Source organism: Lissotriton helveticus, chromosome 3_1 (assembly GCF_964261635.1).
Source record: "Lissotriton helveticus chromosome 3_1, aLisHel1.1, whole genome shotgun sequence".
In the NCBI taxonomy this organism is placed as follows: domain Eukaryota; kingdom Metazoa; phylum Chordata; class Amphibia; order Caudata; family Salamandridae; genus Lissotriton; species Lissotriton helveticus.
The window spans coordinates 91,173,109-91,190,935 of record NC_136061.1 but is presented as its reverse complement, the minus strand read 5'-3'; the positions used below and the strand labels follow the sequence as shown (position 1 = coordinate 91,190,935).

The 17,827-nt window shown below is 48.5% G+C and overlaps 1 protein-coding gene across 1 annotated transcript in view; it reads left to right on the top strand.

Moving 5' to 3' along the window:
* SGSM2 (small G protein signaling modulator 2) overlaps positions 1–17,827 on the top strand; it is a 929,300-nt gene that overhangs the window by 697,433 nt on the left and 214,040 nt on the right. The window contains exon 10 of the mRNA XM_078683529.1: positions 471–631. Coding sequence (XP_078539655.1) covers positions 471–631 — 161 coding nt within the window. The remainder of the gene's footprint in view (positions 1–470; positions 632–17,827) is intronic.

The window sequence follows — 17,827 nt, the reverse complement described above, 5'->3', positions numbered from 1 at the left end:
CTCAAAGGCAGATGGAGTTCTATCTGGGATTTTACTGGAAAAGTCACAATAAGGCTAGCCTAGGTCATCGCAAAGATGTGGGCAATGGCGTAGACAAGATTTAAGGGCTCACAGCCTCCTACCCCTCTAAACTAGGAAGTGATGTTGGAAATGTTGTTATGAAAATATCAAAATGTTTCTTTTATAATCCCAACAGAAAAGTGTATGCCAATTAAATCTACAAGTGGATCTTACTGGGTGGACACCTGCGTGTAGACCATCTCCATGAGCCCTTGTATACATGTATAATGTAGATACTCCTGACAAATGCCAAGATTTCATCTTTGTACCAACAGAGAGAGAATCTGAAGTGTGTTTGGAAGGTATTACATGCTGGATTACACTCGACTCTAACATTGAAGACTTGATTGGTTGTATGAGATCCTATTCAGAATGTTAAAAGAACACATCTTTTTTACCCCCTACAGCAGAGCATGGCGGGATGTTGGTATTGGTGAGCCAGGATGGGATCCAGAGGCCGCCCCTGCATTTTCCCCCAGGGGGACACCTTCTTGCCTTTCTCTCCTGCCTGGAAAATGGACTGTTACCACGAGGGCAACTGGAGCCGCCTTTGTGGACACAACGAGGAAAGGTAAAACTACATAATATCATACTTGAGCCTAAATGCGACACCGCATAACAATGCCTTTGTCCTCCTACATCTGCTTCCTACTCTCATTTTGCACCTACTTGCACATTTCTAACCAAAGCTGCACTTCCATTTTTTCCTCCACTCACCACCCACTTCTTTTGTGCACACTCCTGTTTCAATTGAACCTACACAACTATACAAGCCTAAATAACCAGAATTAATGGTTGCTTTGAGAATTGAGCTTCAAGGGACACTCAGACTTTTTCAAAACCTAAGTGTCGGAGGCACCAGCTTTCCGGGTAGACCACTTCTCTGCACGACTGTTTTTATTTTTTACCCACTCCTCACCCCCACCCCCATTTGTAGAACAGATTCTGCCTCGTTGAACACTAACTCTCTTTGTTTTGTTTGGCAATACATTTTTTCCGAATGGGCACTACATCAAAAATTGAATTATCTCATTATCATCTTTACCTTATTTGGTTCTACCTATTTACTATATTCCCTTAATCTATCCCTTAGCCTTCTTTTTTCCCAGCGCTAACCCTGAACCTATCCCTTACCTTTACTTATCGAAATTTCTTTCAATTGAGGTCATGGTAATAACAAGTTAAAGTTTTTTAAGTAAAATACAGTGACAAATTGAAGTTGATAAAGTAAGCCTGAAATGTCATGTACGCAAAATAATGGTATGTTACTCCCCTCCAGCCGTACAGGAAGGACAACCCTATGAAAGGCATGTACGATTTAATTAAACATATTTTAAAAAATCAAGAAATTTCTATTTAGATACAGTTGCAGGGAATTTACCTACGTCCTTTATACTCACTCTACCGTGTACTCTGTTGAACACAGAAAACAGACTGTAGAAGGGTCAATCTTCTAGAAGGTTCAATGGACCCACAAATCCTATTGAATCCTCTCAGAAAATTTGAGGGGTCTCACTGGTCTAGTCAAAGCAGTTCAGCCCAGGCCTAGCCTCCCCAGTCTGCCCTGTACTGCAGTACCATGATCCCATTCCTACTGCTCTCAATCAATCAGGGGTTTTAAAGCACGTTACTCACCCATGAGGGTCTCAAGGTGCTGGCGAGTGGGGGGGTGGGGGGGGACATGCAGCTCTGTAGGTCATTCAAAGAGTCAGGTTTTGAGGTCCTTTCTGAATTGGTGCAGTGTCGGCTTCGTCGGATGCGGTAGGGGAGATCGTTCTAGGTCTTGGCAGGAAGGTAGGAGAAGGATCTACCACCTGCTCTGGCCCTGTGGATGCGGGGATGCAGTTGACCGTGTCTAGGGCGAGGTCGGCAGAGTGGAGGTTTCTCTTTGGGCGAGGAATGAGATTCGGTATTGGGGTCCGGTGTTATAGAGGGCTTTGTAGGCATGTGTGAGCAGTTTGAAGGTTATTCTTCTTTCGACAGAGAGCCAGTGGAGGTCGCAGAGGTGTTGGGTGATGTGGGTATGCTGTGGGATGTTGAGGCTGCGGCATTCTGGATGGTCTGGAGTGTGCCAGGGAGTTTTTTGTTGATTCCGGCATACAGGGCATTTCCGTAGTCCAGTCTACTGGTGATGAGTGCGTGGGTGACGGTCTTCTTGGCATTGGGGGGGATCCATTTGAAGGTCTTGCAAAGTATGCAGAGGGTGTTGCAGCACGTGGAGGACATGGCGTTGATATGGCGGTTCATGGTGAATTTAGAGTTGAGTATAATGCTGAGGTTGCGGGTGTGGTCTGTTGGGGTGGGTGGGGTTCCTATGGCAGGGGCCACCAGCTGCTGTCCCATGCTGAGGGGGTGAAGCCAAGGATAAGGTCTTCTGTTTTCTCCGAGTTGAGCTTCAGGCAGCTGATGCTCATCCAGGTTGCAACGTCTTTCATCCCTTCTTGGAAACTGCGCCTGGTGATGTTGGGTTTCTTGGTGAGAGAGAGAATGAGCTGGGTGTCATCGCGTATGAGGCTATGTTGAGTCCGTGTTTTCTGACGAAGGTTGCGAGGGGGGCCATGTAGATGTTGAAGAGCATGGGGCTGAGGGAGGATCCTTGGGGTACTGTGCATCTGATCTCTGTTGGTTCGGAGAGGAAGGGCAGTAGTCCTATTCTTTGTGTTCTGCCTGAGAAGAAAGATCAAATTCAGTCTAAGGCTGGTCCCTGGATGCCCGCGTCGTGGAGTCTGGCAGCTAGTGTGCAGTGGGAGATGGTGTTGAAGGCTGCTGAAAGGTCCAGAAGGATGAGGGTTGCTGTGTGGCCTTGGTCGAGGAGGGCATGGATGTCATCGGAGGCCACTATGAGGGCGGTCTCAGTGCTGTGGTTGCTGCAAAATCTGGATTGGGAGGTGTCTAAGATGTTGTTAGTTTCTATGAAGTGTGCTAGCTGGTTGTTGGAGGATTTCCCGATGACTTTGGTGGTGAAAGGGAGTAGTGAGATGGACCTGAAGTTCTTGAGAGCTGTCGGGTCTGCGGAGGGCTTCTTGCTGAGGGCCCTGCATTCGGCGCATTTCCTGTCATCGGTGAATTTGGCAGTCTCGAGGGAGCAGTTGATAATTCGGTGTAGTTCAGGTGTGATGGTGGTGATGGCCCTGTGGATGCGGTGGGCAGGGGTGAGAGGGGTCCAGGTGAGGAGGGTCTGTTGGATGGCGTCGCTGGGGGGGTAGGGTGGCGGTGGGGCAGTGCCTTGGTCTTGGTCATCGAAGCTGTCGTAGATCATCTTGATCTTGCAGTGGTAGAAGGAACCGAGTTTGTTTTAGAGGTCTTGGGAGTGAGGGACGTCAGTTGTTTTGCTGTTGGGTCTTGCAAATTCTTGTATGATGGCAGAGTTCCTTGGAGTTATGGGAGTTGGGGATGATTTTGTCTTGTATGAAGTTTCTCTTTGTTTTTTAAACTAAATTTTATTAAATTTACAATGTTACATCGATCATCAAAAAACACTACAGCTCAAATCAGATAAATCAACTGTGCATCTCACTTCCCAGTACGTCATATTCAGATCCCCCCCGAATCCTCACTGTTCGTCATCGATTATATCTGTGAAGTGTCTTGACCATGATGAGCCTCTCCCCGGGATGGAGGAGAAAACACAAATACTACCCCTATCTTCGTACCATTTTCCCCATACCTGGTTCCACTTCTGAGGGCACTCCTTGCCTTTTATGCTACCAGGCACCAGTCCATGTCTCGTTCCCACTCTTCCAGGGTTGGCGACTTCAACCTACCCCACCTCTGACCAATGTTTTGTTTAGCAATTATAAAACCCAGGGTGCTCCAGAGTTGATCCGTATGGGTCATGTCAGTGGCCTCCCATTTAGTTTGAGTGACAGCGGTAGGGATCCGCCACTCTCCTCTTTCACACTTGCCATTACGGTATTCCAGTACACCCGAATAGCCGGGCAGTCACAGAGTGTGTGATAAATGGTACCCACCTCCCCACTCATCCTTCTACACTCTGCATCAACACTCCTTCCCATCTTAACTAGAGAAGTGCATGAGATATATGTTCTGTGGAATATCTTTAGTTGGATTAGCCTCAACCATGATATGGCAACCTCCCGCGCCAGTCCTCCTTCTCTAGATTCCCCAAATCTGCCTGCCACCGCTCATGGAGGCGCTGTCGTGGGTCAGAAGAGTTGTTGATTATCTTCTGATAGGTAAGGGCAATTGTCCTATGGTCTATGTACTCGGTCAGCAGTCTATCTTTGAGTGGTGAAGCAACCAGTATTTCACCATTCACCCAGAGCACTGCTGTAAGAGCGTGCTGTATTTGCAAGTATCTAAACATTTCTCCCCGGACAACTCGTATTCTTGTTGTAGGTTGGCAAATTAGATAATTTTCCCTTTTTTAACAAGGTCCCCCACTTTTGATAAGGAAATGATATCCCATATGTAGAATCTGCTTAGCTTGCCCAATATCTCTGCATGCCACAAGGGCGTATTCAGCGTCACTTTATTATTCCAGCATTATTTTCTCGTGGTACTGTGCCATAGGACAGCTGTTAGGGCCGTTGAGCAAGTGAGCTGTTACCTACTCAACTTCGTATATAGGGCCTCTCTGAATCCCCCATTAACCACTTATCGATTCAGCGGGCCAGCTCCTCCTGTGTGCCATATATCCATTTATTTATGATCGACAATTGTGCTGCCCAGTAATACACTTGAATATTTGGTAGGGCTATCCCCCCCATCGTACTACTCCGGGACCAGCTTATGGTCTGCAATACAGGGCAGTTTCCCATCCCTGAGTAGAGTTCTATCTATCTATCGATTTGTAGTATATTTCAGGGACACTATGTGGTGTGTTTTGTAGGGCGTACAAGAAACGGGGTAGTGTCATAATTTTGAATAATGTGTCTCGCCTCAGTAGGGACAACGGTAACGATGGCCAGTGTTGGACATCGCCTTGCAGCCGCGTTAGTGGGCCCTGGAGATTCTGTTCATAAAAAAGTACCGGATTAGCATTAACGAATATTCCCAAATACCGGAATCTATCAGTCACTATATTTGCTTTGCTTTCAGCTGGCTAGATTGGGGCGGGACCGTCTAGAAGGTATATTACAGAGTTGGACCAGTTTAGAGTATAACCTGAGTACCTTCCAAAGTTAGAACAGACCTGGAGGACCCTGTTAATGGAGGGTGGAGGGGACGCCACATACAGCAAGATGTCATCTGCTTAGAGAGAAATTCTATCTTTCCACCCATCTGTCCACCTTAACCCTCGAATTAAAGGATACCCTCGTATCCAGCTCGCAAGGGGCTCAGTTTAGGGCAAATGTCTTTGATGTATTTCCATTCACCACTACTTGTGCGAATGGTTCTGCATATGCAGTTGGATCCACTCGATATAGTTTTTCCCCAGACCCATATGCTCCAAGACAGCAGACGTAGGGCCATTCGACCATGTCAAAGGCCATACAAGCGTCTAAGGACAGTATAGCAGCACATTCTTGAGTTTTATCTTTCTTAGCGAGCACCCCATTCAATTGCCACAGGTTAAGAGCTGTATTGCGGCCCGGCATGCATCTGGACTGGTCCGGGTGTACAAGTTTGGTCACTAATGGTAGTAGCTGCATCGCTAATATTTTTGCCAGAATTTTGACCTCAACATTAAGCAAAGATATGGGGCAATTTGAGGCAAGGTCCTCTGCCAGTTTCCCTTTCTTATGGATCACTACTATAGAGGCCATATGTTGGTCTCTGGGCAATGCCCCCATGCCTTTGCTTTCAAGACACATATTGAGCAGGTGGGGTGGCACTTTTGTGGCATTCATTATGAGGAGTTCCATTGGGAGGCCATTCGATCCCACAGCTTTTCCAGCTTGTATGTTGTGTATGGCCGCCGTTATTTACTCAGTCGTGAGTTCGGCCTCGAGTGACTATTGGTCCTCCTACGTTGATGTCGGGACTGGTAAGTCAGCTAATAATTCCCTTGACTCCTCTATTGTGGCCAAGGCCACAGGGGTGTATAGTTGCTTAAAGTATTCTGTAAAGACCTCTGCTATGCCTTGCGGATCCCTCCTCAATATCCTATCCTTTCCACGTATCGCCATTATCCAGCTATCTGCGCTTTCTCGCCTGTCCAGCCAGGCCAGCAGTTTGCCTGCACGGTCTCCTAGTTCATATATTCTGTGTTGATTTGCTGGTGTTTCTCCCTGGCTGCTTCAGTTGCCAAATCTCGATATTCCTGACGCCTAAGCTCTAATATGTGGTTGGCTGTATCGTCTTGTGTGTGTATGGCTGCTTGTTCCCTGGTTAGTATGTTGTGCTCCAATTCTTCAACTTTTTTGCACTTCTCTTTCTTATATCCCACAAAAAGGGAGAGCGGGCCTGTCCCTTCAGTACCGTCTTGTAGGCCTCCCAGATAACTAGAGAGGATTGGACGGACCCTGCATTTTCGGTAAAATAGTTATCTGTGGCTTTCATGAGATTAGTTTTAATGTGCCGGACTTTGAGGTACCAAGGGTTGCTTGAGATTCAATCAATCAATCAATCAAGGCATTTATATAGCGCATTACTCACCCAGAGGGTCTCAAGGCGCTAGGGGAGGGGGGTCTGCTACTGCTCGAACAGCCAGGTCTTGAGTTGCTTCCTGAAGGCGAGGTGGTCCTGGGTCAGGCGGAGGTGGGTCGGGAGGGAGTTCCATGTTTTGGCGGCGAGGTAGGAGAAGGACCGTCCCCTGTGGTGGCTCTTCGGATGCGGGGGACGGCGGCGAGGGCGTGGCCGGTCGATCGAAGCTGGCGTTTGGGGGCGTAGAAGTTGAGGCGGCTGTTGAGGTGTCCTGGGCCTTCGTTGTGTAGGGCTTTGTGTGCGTGGGTGAGGAGACGGAAGGTGATTCTCTTGTTGACCGGGAGCCAGTGCAGGTCTCTCAGGTGTCCGGAGATGTGGCTGCGACGGGGGATGTCCAGGATGAGTCGTGCTGAGGCGTTCTGGATCCGCTGGAGTCTCTTCTGGAGTTTGGCGGTGGTTCCGGCGTAGAGGGAGTTGCCGTAGTCCAGACGGCTGGTGACGAGGGCCTGGGTGACCGTCTTCCTGGGTCTCGGTGGGGATCCACCGGAAGATCTTACGTAGCATGCGCAGGATGTTGAAGCACGACGAGGAGACGGCGTTGACTTGTCTGGTCATGGAGAGGGAGGAGTCCAGGATGAAGTCTAGGTTGCGTGCGTGGTCTGTTGGTTTGGGTGCGTTGCCTAGGGCGGGGGGCCACCAGGAGTCGTCCCAGGCGGAGGGTGAGGATCCCAGGATGAGGACATCTGTTTTGTCCGAGTTCAGTTTCAGGCGGCTGTTCTTCATCCATTCAGCTACCTCTTTCATCCCTTCGTGAAGGTTGGCTCTTGCGGTGGCGGGGTCGTTGGTGAGGGAGAGGATCAGCTGGGTGTCGTCGGCGTAGGAGATGATGTTGAGGTTGTGCTGTCGTGCGATGTCTGCGAGGGGGCTCATGTAGATGTTGAAGAGGTTTGGACTGAGTGAGGAGCCCTGGGGTACGCCGCAGATGATCTTGGTGGCTTCGGAGCGGAAGGGAGGGAGGCGGCCTCTCTGGGTTCTGTCAGAGAGGAACAATGTGATCCAGTCTAGGGCCTTTCCTTGGATCCCAGTGCTGTAGAGGCGGGTTATTGGGGTGCGGTGGCAGAGGAACGCCGCAGATGACTTCGGTGGCTTCAGATCTGAACGGTGGGAGGCGGACTCTCTGTGTCCTTCCGGCGAGGAAGGAGATGATCCACTCCAGAGCCTTCTCCTGGATTCCGACGTTGCTGAGTCGCTGTCCTAGTGTACGGTGGCAGACCGTGTCCAAGGCCGCGGAGAGGTCTAGGAGGATGAGGGCTGCTGTTTCTCCGTTGTCAAGCAGGGCTCGGATGTCATCGGTGGCTGCGATCAGGGCGGTCTCGGTGCTGTGGTTGGCCCGGAAGCCAGACTGCGAGAGGTCGAGGGATCCGTTCGTCTCGAGGAAGGTGGCCAGCTGCTTGTTGACGGTCTTCTCGATGACTTTTGCAGGGAACGGGAGCAGCGAGATGGGGCGGTAGTTCTTGAGGTCGGTGGGGTCGGCTGATGGCTTCTTTAGTAGAGCGCTGAGTTCGGCGTGCTTCCAGCTTTCCGGGAAGGTAGCGGTGTCGAAGGAGGTGTTGATGATGTCCCGCAGGTGGGGTGCGATGACGTCGTCGGCCTTGTTGAAGACGTGGTGAGGGCAAGGGTTGGTCGGAGATCCGGAGTGGATGGAGTTCATCGTGCGGACGGTGTCTTCGGTGCTGATCGGGGTCCAGGCGCAGAGGGTGGTGTTGGGGGGCGGTGGTTCGGTCGTGGCGTGCGTCGGTTGCATGCTGAAGCTGTTGTGTATGTCCGCGATCTTGTTGTGGAAGTAGGAGGCGAGGGAGTTGCAGAGGTCTTGCGAAGGGGTGATGTCGTTGTTTCCGGCGTTGGGGTTGGAGAGCTCTTTAACGATGTTGAAGAGTTCCTTGCTGTTGTGTGCGTTGTTGTCCAGTCGTTCCTTGAATGCAGTTTTCTTGGTGGCATGGATAAGTTGGTGGTGTTTTCGGGTGGCGAGCTTGAGGGCAGTCATGTTGTCCGGTGTAGGGTCTCTGCGCCAGGTTCTCTCGAGGGCTCTGCAGATCTTCTTGGAGCTCTTGAGTTCGTCGGTGAACCATGGGGCTTTCTTGCTGCCGGGTCTGCTAGGCGGGGTCCTCAGGGGGGCGAGGTCGTCTGCGCAGTCGCTGATCCACTTCGTGAGGTTGGTGGCCGCTTGGTTGGGGTTCGTTGCGCTGGTGGGTGGGTTCTTGCTCAGGGAAGTCGCGAGCTGGTCGGCTGTGATCTTGTTCCAGCTTCTGCGTGCACCCTGTTGCTGGTGGTAGTGGATCGTGGTCCTTCTGAAGCTGAAGTGGACGCAGCTGTGGTCCGTCCAGTGGAGTCCGGTGGCGTGGCTGAAGGTGATGTCCTTGCTGGATGAGAAGACGGGGTCGAGTGTGTGTCCGGCGTAGTGGGTGGGGGTGGTCACCAGCTGCTTGAGTCCGAGGTTTGCGAGGTTGTCCAGCAGGGTGGCGGTGTTGCGGTCGTTGCTGTTCTCCAGGTGGAAGTTGAGGTCCCCGAGGAGGGTGTAGTCAGCGGAGGGGAGGGCATGTGGGCTGATGAAGTCGGCGATGTCTTCGCTGAATTGTGTGCGTGGTCCCGGGGGTCTGTAGATGAGGGTGCCTCTGATGGATTGTTCTGCGGGTGGGGGTGGTACCGACTGCATACCTAGCCCATAGGGGGGGCATGATCCGAGATACCCCTTGCCAAATGTCTAATCTCAGTGAAATAGTGATTTTTGTCTGCCAGTGTTAAGACATGTTATAATTAGGACCTGCAGTTGTGTGCCCCCGAGCAGAATTTATACTGTCATGTTTGTGGGTGTGCCTTGCGTCACAAGTCCACCAGGCCCAGGGATCCCAGGAAATCTGCCATAATGTTTTTGGCTTGTGAGGTGTTCCTAGGCATGAATCTATCTAATTGGTCACATATTGTCATGTTTAAGTCTTCTCCAATTACTAATTCCCCCTCAGGCAGGTCCAGTAAAGTTTCTCTTTGTCGATTTGATGAGTTGGTGGTGTGACGTGGTGGCGGCCTTGTAGACGGAGGGTGCTTGCGGGTTTTTCTGTTTCTTCACGTTTTCTCCAGTCGCAGGCAAGAGAGCTTGGATTATCGGAGGTCCCTGGCGAACCAGGTGGCTTTCATGATGTGTCGTCTGGTGCCATTCGGGGGGGGGGGCAAGAGTGTTGGCGCAGTTGGCAATCCAGTGGTGGAGGTTGCTTGCTGCTGTGTTGGTGTCTGTTGTAGTCGAGGGAGGAGTGCAGCTGAGGGCGGAAGTGAGGAGTTCTTCTGAGACTTTGGTCCAGTTTCTGCGTGGGAGGCAGGGCGTGTGCTTGTGTGTGGTGGGTTTCGAGGAAGGAGAAATGGATGCATTGGTGGACTGTCTGGAGCGTTTCCATGGTGTGGCTGAAGCGAACGTTGTCCTCTGGTGAAGATGGGGTCGAATGTGTGTCCTGCCGTGTGTGTGGGGGTGGAGACAAGTTGCTTCAGTCCTATGTTGCTGAGGTTCCCCAGGAGGGTGGTGGTGTTGGGATCGCTGAGGATGTCTAGGTGGAAATTCAGGTCTCTGAGCAGTATGTTGTCCATAGAGGAGAGGGCGTGTGGAGCGATGTAGTCTGCGATGACGTTGGTGAAAGGGGTGTGGGGTCCGGGAGGTCTGTAGGCGAGAGTTCCGCAGAGTGTCGTTCTAGGGTTGGGCTGGATCTGGAAGTGGATGTGTTCCATGAGGGATGAGGCGTCGTCTGAGTCGGTGGTTGTTAGTCGGAGGGAGCTTTTGTGGACGATGGTGAGACCTCTTACTGGGCGCTTGGGTGAATGTTCCGCAGGATCTTGTGTAAGTCTGGGATGCCGGTTGCAATGTCTGGCGTGGAGCTGGCTTTGGTCCAGGTCTCTGTGAGGAAGGCGATGTCGGGCGAGTGAGTGTTGAGGAGGTCCCAGATTTCTGTTGCGTGTCTGTGCAGGGAGCATACATTGAGGAGGATGCAACTCAGGATCTTGTGTCTAGTGGCGTCCGGCGGGTTGGGGTGGCTGCCTGAGTCCAGAGGTGGGTGAAGGTGCAGCAGCATTGTTGGCAGGAGATTTGGTCATGGGTGTTGCTCGGTGTTGAGAGCTGGCAGTTGTTGTTGCGTCCAGCTATGAGTGCGTGGAGAGTGCTGGGATCGTAGTGGGGGTTGGGGGCCAGGGTCCCTGGCCGCAGCGCAGACGGGCTTGCCTTAGGTGCGCCAGTGGCGTGGATGCCAGTAAGTAGGGGGCAGGGGAGGGGGCACAGCTGGGAGGCGGGAGCGGGAACATGCTGGGGGGCGAGGGGCTGTACGGACAGTAGCGGCGGGGAAAGGGAACAAGGAAGGCTAAAAAGAAAAACACAAAAAGAGGCAAAAGAGAAAGGCACATGGGAAAAGGCAGAAGAGAAAGGCAAAAGAGAAAAGGCAAAACAGAAAAGGATAACACCCACAGAACGGACTAGCAGAAGAGCAGGCTCTTCCACTAGACCACTAGGGATGAGGCGCAGGCAGGAGCCTGGGGGTGGAGCAGGGCCTCGGACACTTACCTAAAGCTTAAGAAGGCGCTAACAGCACTGCCTTAAAGGTGGAGCTCCGCAGGGAAATAGCAGTGACTCAGACCGGGAGGTCAGAGGTCTTGCCCTCTCTCCCCTCTGCTTAGCTCTCTCAGCTTTCATCTGTAATAACTCAAAACATGGGCTTTATCAATAGCTAGTTTTCAGGTTCTAAATATAGCATGTTGTGGTATCTTACCGCAATAGTCTAGCTTACATCCTTGGAACCCTGATCTAAGATACCACTGACTGACTTGGAATGTTTGTCGACAAAGGGTGGGGGAGCAGGAGGAGGGGGGGAGACTTAGTTAATTTTTTTATTTGATCTGTTTATTAAGAATTTTCCATAATACAGTTACAGTTTAACATCAGGCACAATAAAAGTACAAGGGTGTTAATAATTGACTGGGTGACAAAAATGAGACATGTGGATGAGCACATTACAGTTGGTCTAGGGTACACAACCCCTTAGATCAAGAAATTACTGGCCTGTGCGGCACGTAACAGGAGCGAGAGATGCCTCCCTAGGTGAACAGTCTGTGTGTAATGACACTAAACATACATAAACTATATAACTGTGAGCAAGCAGTTAGCTCAGAGGAAACAGAGGTAAACAATATGAGGAGGGTTAGGGTAAAGAGGACAAGGGGAAAACAAGGATGGTTCGCTGTCACTTAATGCAATTCAATTCACCCTGTGCAAATTACCATTGTCACAGTGAATGGTTGGCATCACTTAGCACATATCTCAATATATACATGATCGAATTGTTCAGACATTGTTATCATGGCCTGCATAAATATTCATGATCCGGTACAATCTATGGGTCAGAGGCATCACTGATTTCCCCTGCGGGACATAATGCACCTTGGAAGGGCAATCAAAATCCTGTCCAAGTTGGATGAAATGGGGTATTTGTGTCGACCTAGAGTGTCTTCCCTACAGAGAGAGACCCTTTCTGCTCTGGCCCAGTTGAGGATGGAATGTGACCAGGCCATTAGAGATAATGGTTCACTGTATATCAAGTGCTTTTGTCATGAGGCGCTTGGCTACTATGAAGCTGAGGTCCAGAAAGAGTGTTGTGGCCCTGTGTTTCCTATCTATTACTCCCAGGTGCACATAAGATGCTGTTGGGTGCAGGCAGACAGATGTTTTACCAATTGTTACCATAACGTGGGACAAAACCATAGCATATGTAAAATATCAGCATCAGGACGGCTACAGTGGGTTCAAACCACGTCATGTCTATGATAATAACGAGTGATCTTCTCAGGGGTAAGATACGACCTATGTATAATGTAGAATTGTATTAACAGGAGCTTGGCATTGCGAGGGATGTGTGTAGGGCCTGCCAGCATCATGTTCCTTTCCTTAGAGGTGCATGGTCGAGCTAGATCTGTCTCCCAGTGGTGTCACTGTGAGGTCAATACTGTGGCAGTCTACAATAGAAGTGCATCCGCAAACCACCGGGTGAGATGACGCCCTTCTCCCATGACGTAGATATTAGAGTGTGAGATGAGGTTGTGGTTCTTGCGTAATGTCCCCCCAATGTTTCTGTAATGTGCAAATCCAAGAGGCGTGACTAATGTAGTGTCCCGGGGACAACCCTACCTCCTGTGTTAGTGCTTCGTATGTCATGAGTGTACCGTCATGATACAGGTCCCCCAGTGTATGTAAGCCCTCTGCATACCATGCCTGGAGCTCAGCCAGTAGTGTCTTCCTGTTACCCCTGGGCATACCTAATAATGGAGTTGTTGGGCGTAGGGTGTAATATGTTTGTGTGGAATTAGCAGCGACAGAAGCAACGATTGTCGGCCGTATCAGTAGAGGGCAAGGCCGCGACGTCTTGGAACAGGGATTAAACCAATAAAGAAGAGCGTCCAATCAATAAGGGTGACCATCCGCCGCAGTGTCCGGGAGGTATAGCCCTACCATCCAGAGAGCCACCAACTGCATCTGGGATGCAAAGTAGTAATTCTCCAAGTTAGGAACAGCTAATCCTCCTTGGGTCGACTCTAAATATAGTTTCGAAAGCGCCACCCTACAGTGAGTTCTGTTCCTTATAGGATTACGAAGCATGCGTTCAAGGGAGCGGAAGTAGGGTGGAAGGAGATACAGCAGCAGATTAGTGAAATAATAAAGGAGACGTGGAGCACCACCGTTGTTGTAAGAGTGACTCTCCCAGCAGTCAAGAGAACAAGTGTGTTCCCAAAAGACATCTGCGACGTTAAGGAAGTGAGCGCCCTTGTAAAGTTGCGGTCAAGCAAACCCCAATCAGTATGATAAATCCAGATGCCCAAGTAACGGAACAAAGTTGCTTGCTAAGTAACAGGAGCTCTGTTAATTATGAGTGCTGGGTCAGGTAGGCTGGGGGTGGGGGGTGGAGATTCATGTTGGGAAAGTTGGAGGTGGTTGGATGAAGTCTTTTATTTATGGAATAAACTTATTCTGCCAGCTCACCTGTCAAAGAGTCATGTCATGGAGTCAATTACCAAGGGAGAACGTCGCACATGTTCTTTGCCCTACAAGGTAGTGATAGCAGCTTTCTGCGAACTAATTTCTATTGCAATTCTTTCAAGAGCATGCTGAACGCAAAGGTGCTTAACCTAAATCACTACGGTGTTTTGGGTCCAGCTGAGACGCGACTACGGAAAACTAGGTGTAATGACTATGGGTAATTGAAGTACTGCCATACTGCACATTATACCGTTTTCTTAGTTTACCAACTTACTATATATTACAAAATGAGGCACAGGGTACTAAAGTAACATATTCATTATCTCAATTCTTTAAGTCAGCAATTTTTTTTCTGTACCACATTTTCTTGAAAATGTGGAACCAGGGGCATCACACAGTTTCTATTACATTATGCCAGAGCAAAAGAGTCTGGTTGATGCCCAATCCAGTTAATGCCCATTGGCTCTGTCCATGTCTCATCCTATTGCTGCTGCTTTCTATGGTCAAACTATCCTATCCTCAGATGGTAATATTGTAATGGCCACATACCTTTCACAGGTTGACCATACTCCAGGAGTCCACTTCCTGCGAAAACGTTACACTTTGTGAGGAGTCCATGACATGCCCACTAACACCCTTTTCTGGTTGGTATGTATTTTGGGTGACTATGTTGTTTACTGGACAGTTTCAAAGGGAAGCCCATTACAGATCTCCAGGGTTAAGTATGAACATGTGCACACAAGAACCTAGATATATACAGGGGAGTGTTTTGATGTCTAAGACTGTTTACCTGTAAGAATCATTGACAGTCAAGCTCCATGATTTATACAGGGGTTTGTTTTCAACGAGGATTCTGACTGGATCTAATAATCTGCTATGTTTCAAAGGGAAGTGCTTGCATACCATGCAAGGGAAGCCCTTTACAGATCTATCTAAAAGCAACAGTGACACATACTGTTTTGCAAAATTTCGTTATTCTCCACATTGTTTATTTAACTTTATTCTACATGTTCCTGTTCTTGGCACCAATAAGATAACAGGGGTAGTTAATAATCACCTGTAGGCCGCGGTCTAACTAAGAATCAAGTTGTAATTCATCCCGACAATAGATTTTCTTTCTTCTTAAGAGGGTGAAGTAAAATCAGACAAGACCCTTGAAAAGTATAGGAGGCTAGGGTCCTGAGTGACTGTTGCAATCTGTATTTTACATGAAATAACATGTATTGGCAAAGCCACTAGGTCTCACATGTGCAAGAGCTGTTGGCTTTGCCAATGTGTTTTAGCCATGTTGTATATCAGCATTGCTACTGTTCAGCATTACTAACATTTAGTGGTGTGGGAGAGTGATGTTGCATGGAGTGTGAGTGTTGAAGAGGGGAGTTGCGTTGAGTGGAGTGTTGTGGACTGTCATGGAGTGGCAAAGACTGCAATGGAGTAGAGTAGAGTGGTATAGTGTCGTTGATTGGCTTAGAGTGGGTAGAGTGGAGTAGTGGAGAGTGGCATTGAGCGGAGTGCTGTAGAGTGGCATGGAGGGAGTGGAGTGGAAAGGCATAGAGTGGAAGTGTGTAGAGTGGAGTAGATTTTCCTGGAGGAGAGTGGCATAGAGTGCCTTAAAGTACAGTGGCATAAAATGGAGTGGTGTAAAGTGTCGTAGAGTGGAGTGGGATAGAGTGTGCTTATAGTGAAGTGGCATAGAGTTGAGTAGCGTAGAGTGGAGTAAAGTGGCGTGGATAGGCATGGAGAGAGTTGTGTGCAATCGAGCAGAGTGTTGTGGCATAGAATGGACTAGACTGTTGTAGAGTGTAGTGGCATAGAGTGGGGTAGAGTGTCATAGAATAGAGTGGCAAAGAGTGTCATCGTAGAATGGAGTGGCACAGAGTGTCGTGGAGGGAGTCGAGTGTCGTAGAAAGTAGTAGAGTTGAGGTGAATCGAGTGGAGGGGCTAGTGTGGAATAGAGTGTGGTGGAGTGGCATAGACTGTCATAGAATGGAGTGTCGTAGAGTAGAGTGCCATAAAGTAGAGTGTTGTGGCGTAGAGTAGAGTAAAGTGATGTGGACTGGTGTAGAGGGAGTTGCATAGAGTGGATTAGAGTGTTGAGGAGTAGAGTGGCATGAAGCGGACTACAATGTCGTAGAGTAGGGTGGCAAAGAGAGGAGTACAGTGTTATAGAGTGGAAGGTCGTTGAGTGGAGAGCCACTGGGTGGAGGGAGTGCCGTGGAGTGGACTACCATAGGATGGAGTAGAGTATTGTAGAGTGGAGTGGCATCAAGTGGGGTTATGTGTCATAGAGTAGAATGGATAAAGTGGCATGGATTGGCAATGAGGGAGTTGCTTAGAGGGGCGCAGAGTTCGATATCAGTTTGGTAATATCAAACTTAGTTCTTGCTAATGGAAGTCCAAGATAATACAATATGTTAATTAGCAAATACATCTTATGAAATTCAAAATAATTTAATATGTGAAGTACTTCTACAGAAAAGTGGCAGAATGGTGAGGCACGTAAGAATATGCGCAAGTGAACAATATGTACAAATAATTAAATAATTGACTCGTAGGGTATACCATTTAATGGTTCTTAAGGGACAAAGATCCACTTGTTAAAGTGTGAATGTTTCGCCCCTGAAGGGTTAACTATGTAGGTCACCATCATGGCAGACTAAAAGTTAAGGGTTGTCTAATGATAACTGGAATGAAGACGTAGTGCGAAGGATTTAGTCTGTATGAAGGCAGTGGTTTTTGGCTAAAAGTTAGTGCTTACGGAAACACAGCAAACTTACTTATAAGTCAAGTTAACTGAGTAGTTAATGGCAGTAACAAGCAGCGACACATGGACCCCTACAAAATTGTTAGCTCCACTATGCTGTCATCACGACACATGGTTCATGAGTCGTCGACATTCTGATTGACTATTCAAACTAGTCTAAACTCAGGGACCCTCTCTGATTCTTTGAAAAGCACCCAATCAGAAGTGCTGACACAGATATATTTTTCAAAGTTTCTGACTAACTGTCCTTCAACCATTCTGATTGGCTGCTTGGTACCCTACGTCTATTTTTTAATATTGTCCTGCAGGACTATTGAGTGTATAATACAGACTACAACTATATTGTCCAAGTACCTTTGTAGGTAAATACAGCTTTGCTATTCTTAACATCATCGTAACTTGGCCATACGCATATCTTCAAGGTAGAAATAGATTTAAGAACAGTAAAGCTACACTTACCTATATAAAATTACATTGATGGCATTGTGGAATTTGATATTCTGGACTTAATGTTCTGGGAGGATGATATTTTTTCACTCAATATTGTGACATACATCCGTAGTCTGTACATGGGCAGCTTGCTTTGATCGGACCAAGAGTCCGTCCTTCATTTTTAGTCCTCCAGAGCAGATTTTGTTGTTATCTCAAATGTAAACCAGTCTGCACTTATACTAAGAGGCAGAGATTCTTCTCTGTCTCTATTTTGGTCATCCCTACACAGCACATAAAAACTATGGTGGACTTAAGAAGGGTAGGTTGTGAACGTCACTACAAAATGCATTGTGTCCAAAGTACAGACTCTCCAATATGGGTTTGGTGGAAGAGAAAATTACTTACTGTATTTTCCGGCGTATAAGACAACTTTTTAACCCCTTAAAATGTTCTGGAAAGTCGGGGTCGTCTTATACGCCGGGTGCCAAATTTGACGGTATGTTTTCATGCGTTTTTACATAGCGCAGACTTCACCCGAAGGTGTCAGACCACTTCTCAATAGAAAATGGTGCAGCTTAGGGAACTCAAACACAAGAATGAACCCGCGGACTTCACCTGAAGGTGTCAGACCGCTTCTCAATAGGAAATGGTGCAGCTTAGGGAACTCAAACACAAGAACAAACGTTACGTAGGCGATGGTGGCACTGTGGAAGTATCGAAACAGAACAACACAATATCAGCCCCTCGCCAGGTACTGTGGAAGTATCAAAAGCAAACCCACTGAAAGCTGTCTTGAAAGAGGGAAATAAATGACAGTTACGGTACCGGTAATCTGCCAAAAACATCGAATTTTCCTCAATGCATCCAGCAGCATATCCACCCTATTTATTGTTCTCGAGACACAGGGGAAATCATCTGGCTCCACCACAGGCTATGCTAATGAACAGAAGTAAGGTAATTTGACC